The sequence below is a fragment of the Nyctereutes procyonoides genome, unplaced genomic scaffold, assembly GCF_905146905.1.
Source record: "Nyctereutes procyonoides isolate TBG_1078 unplaced genomic scaffold, NYPRO_anot_genome, whole genome shotgun sequence".
In the NCBI taxonomy this organism is placed as follows: Eukaryota; Metazoa; Chordata; class Mammalia; order Carnivora; family Canidae; genus Nyctereutes; species Nyctereutes procyonoides.
In genome coordinates, this window is record NW_026575020.1 from 30,478,202 (window position 1) to 30,480,993 (window position 2,792).

The 2,792-nt window shown below is 69.3% G+C and overlaps 1 protein-coding gene across 1 annotated transcript; it reads left to right on the forward strand.

Annotated features, from left to right (window-relative positions):
- Positions 1 to 836: 836 nt before the first annotated feature.
- LRRC26 (leucine rich repeat containing 26) lies at positions 837 to 2,742 on the forward strand. Its single transcript, XM_055318961.1, has 2 exons — positions 837 to 1,548; positions 1,644 to 2,742. The coding sequence occupies exons 1-2, from the start codon at positions 876 to 878 to the stop codon at positions 1,919 to 1,921; spliced, it is 951 nt and encodes a 316-aa protein (XP_055174936.1). The 5' UTR covers positions 837 to 875; the 3' UTR covers positions 1,922 to 2,742.
- The last annotated feature ends 50 nt before the right edge of the window (positions 2,743 to 2,792 follow it).

Here is a 2,792-nt window from a genome sequence, read left to right on the forward strand (position 1 = left end):
GTACACACAGGTCATCCCCTTTACCTTGTAGGGGTAGGATGCCCAGTATCTGCACACAGCACCCACTGCCCACTCTCCAGGGCTGGGAACCACAGCCCTGGTATTTCCACCTCTTCCGGCTGTGGCCTCAGCCTAGCTCCTCCCTGCATCCTCCTGCTGCCTTGTCCCATAAAGTTGGCATGGTTTGGGGGCCCCTGTCCACCCTGCCCCCACCCTGGAAAACCCCAGGACAGGATGTGCAACTCTGATGACTCCAGAGGGAGCAGCATTTGACAGGAGACTTGGGTTGGTGCCTGTGCCCTACCCACGCTGTCTCCTTGAGGTTCAAGGACAGTCCTTGGAGGGCCAGGTAGGGCAGACAGGACTGTGTCTCCTGCCTCAGGTGTGCCGTACCCCTCCACCTCCCAGCCTCCCCCCTGGGCTCAGGCCTTGGTCATGTGCTCCTGACCCCCCAATTAGCTACTGTACTGATGAGACCATCCTACATGGGGGAGCCACTGTGTGTGTGCTCAGGTCCCTTTGCCAGGCAGGAGACGGGAAAGCCGCAGGGCTCACGGAGTCCCGCTGCATGGGCGCCATTGATGGGTTAGGTGGGGGTGAGCGCTGTCTAGTGGCTCAGGCCTCAGGGGGCCAGGGTGGTGGGTGCGGCAGGGGAGGAGGCACAGGCCATCTTGTCAACACCGCCTTTGGCACCGAGTCAGAGAAGCCCAGCTCTGGGACTGGTGGCTGGCAGTGCAGGGCGCTGGCTGTCTGCCTAGCCCCCGCCCTAGGCGCGGGACTGGCCGTGGAACAGGAACTGCCGGCACTCGGGCCGGAGATTTAATATTTGCAGGCGCGGCAGGGACGCACGGGCAGCGGGCCCCTATCGCTGCCCCATGCGGAGCCCCTGCTTTGTCTCGCGGTGGACGCCACCGATGCTGCTCCTGCTGCTGTCGCCGGGGCCAGTCTGGTCCCAGTCGTCCGCCACCGCCACCTCTTCGGGAACCCCGGGCGTCCCGCACTGCCCCGAGGCGTGCGCGTGCGCGCCTGGCGGCCAGGCCAACTGCTCGGGGCGCGCTCTGCCTGCGGTGCCCGCGGGCCTGAGCCGGGGCTTGCGCGCGCTGTTGTTAGACCATAACCGTGTGCGCGCGCTGCCGCCCGGCGCCTTCGCCGGCGCTGACACGCTGCTGCGCCTGGACCTGCGCGAGAATGGGCTGCGCTGGCTGCACGCGCGGGCCTTCTGGAGCTTGGGCGCCTTGCAGCACCTCGACCTCAGCGCCAACCAGCTGGAAGCACTGGCGCCCGGCACCTTCTCGCCCCTGAGCGCACTTCGCTCCCTCTCGCTGGCCGGCAATCGGCTGGCACGCCTAGAGTCAGCGGCGCTGGGTGTGCTCCCGCTGCTGAACGCGCTTGACCTGCGGGACAACGAGCTGGCGGCGCTGGCACCGGGCCTCCTGGCCGGCCTGCCCGCCCTGCACGCGCTGCACCTGCGCGGCAACCCCTGGGCCTGCGGCTGCGCGTTGCGCCCGCTCTGCTCCTGGTTGCGCAGGCACCCGAGGCCGGCGCCAGGTGAGCCCTCCGGGCAGGATGGGCAGGGTGGGCGGGCTGGGCCCCACCACCGCCGCCCCGCGGCCGCCACCTGACCCTGCAACCGTGTCCCACAGAGGCCGAGACGCTGCTCTGCGTGTTGCCAGGGCGCCTGACGCTCAGCCCCTTGACTGCCTTCCCGGACGCCGCCTTCAGCCACTGCGCGCAGCCGCTCGCTCCGCGGGACCTGGCCGTGGTCTACGCGCTCGGGCCCGTCTCCTTCCTCGCCAGCCTGGCCGCCTGCCTGGTGCTGGGCTCCATGCTCACCGCCTGCCGCACGTGGCGCCACTGCGCTACTGCCCTGGGCTGGCTGAAGGGCCCGCGGGACCCCGGCCCTGGGAGCCCCAACGCCTAGGCTCAGCCCTGAGCGGCCTTGGGCTGCTGTCCAGGCTTCCCCTCCTCCGTCCCCCGCCCTCCTTCACAGCCCCTGCAGGCGTCAACAACGACACAGAAATTTTCGCGACATTCCTTTAGACATCACCACTGCACACACCGGGTCAGGGGGCAGTGCGCGCCGGCCCCGGGCGGAGGGGCAGTGCGCAGCTGCGCACGGGCCGCATGGGGAAGGCACGCGCTCGACACGGGAAGGGCTGGGCCTGTACAAATTGGCGGGCAGGGCTGAGGACAGTCCCGAGCCAGCGTGTGGGGAGGCCTATCATGGGCTGCAGGCTGGAGGAGGCGAACAGCTGGCTCACCCCTCGCGAAGATCGCGGGAGAAGGTTGGGGGCGGAGGGGGGAGGGGCCCCGGCGCGCTCCTGGGCGGCAGCTGCAGGCTGAGGGTCCGAGGCTGCCCTCCCGGAGGTGCTGGGCTGGCTGGACCGATGAGGTCAAGCGGAGAAGGGACGTGGAAGGTAAGAAAAGGAGAGGGATGGAGCCGAGGCTGCCAGAAGCAGGCACTGGAGAAGGGCTGACCCCGCCAGTTGGGGCCTTGCACCCCCACTGGGGCTCAACTGGTGGCTGGGGAAGGATGGGGCTTCACTCTGCTCCAAGCCCCTCCGCCCTGGGGCCAGATCAGCCCCCTCCCCCACTGCTTAGAGACCCCAGGGCCCTGCCTCTGCCGGAGTGCCCTGTGGCCCTGCCCAGCCAGCTCAGCTCTGGCCTGTCCTCAGCTGCTCTGGTCCGAGCCTCGGTCCAGCAGGGGCTGCCCGCCAGGCAGCAGGGCGGACAGACAGACGGGAGGCCCAGGGTGGGCAGTCTTGGGTGGGCGGGCTTCCCTCAGGCCTTCC

Coding starts and splice junctions, on each gene's coding strand:
- LRRC26 (XM_055318961.1), top strand. CDS start 876: ATGCGGAGCCCCTGCTTTGTCTCGCGGTGGACGCCACCGATGCTGCTC. Junction 1,549..1,643: donor GCACCCGAGGCCGGCGCCAG/GTGAGCCCTCCG, acceptor CGTGTCCCACAG/AGGCCGAGACGCTGCTCTGC.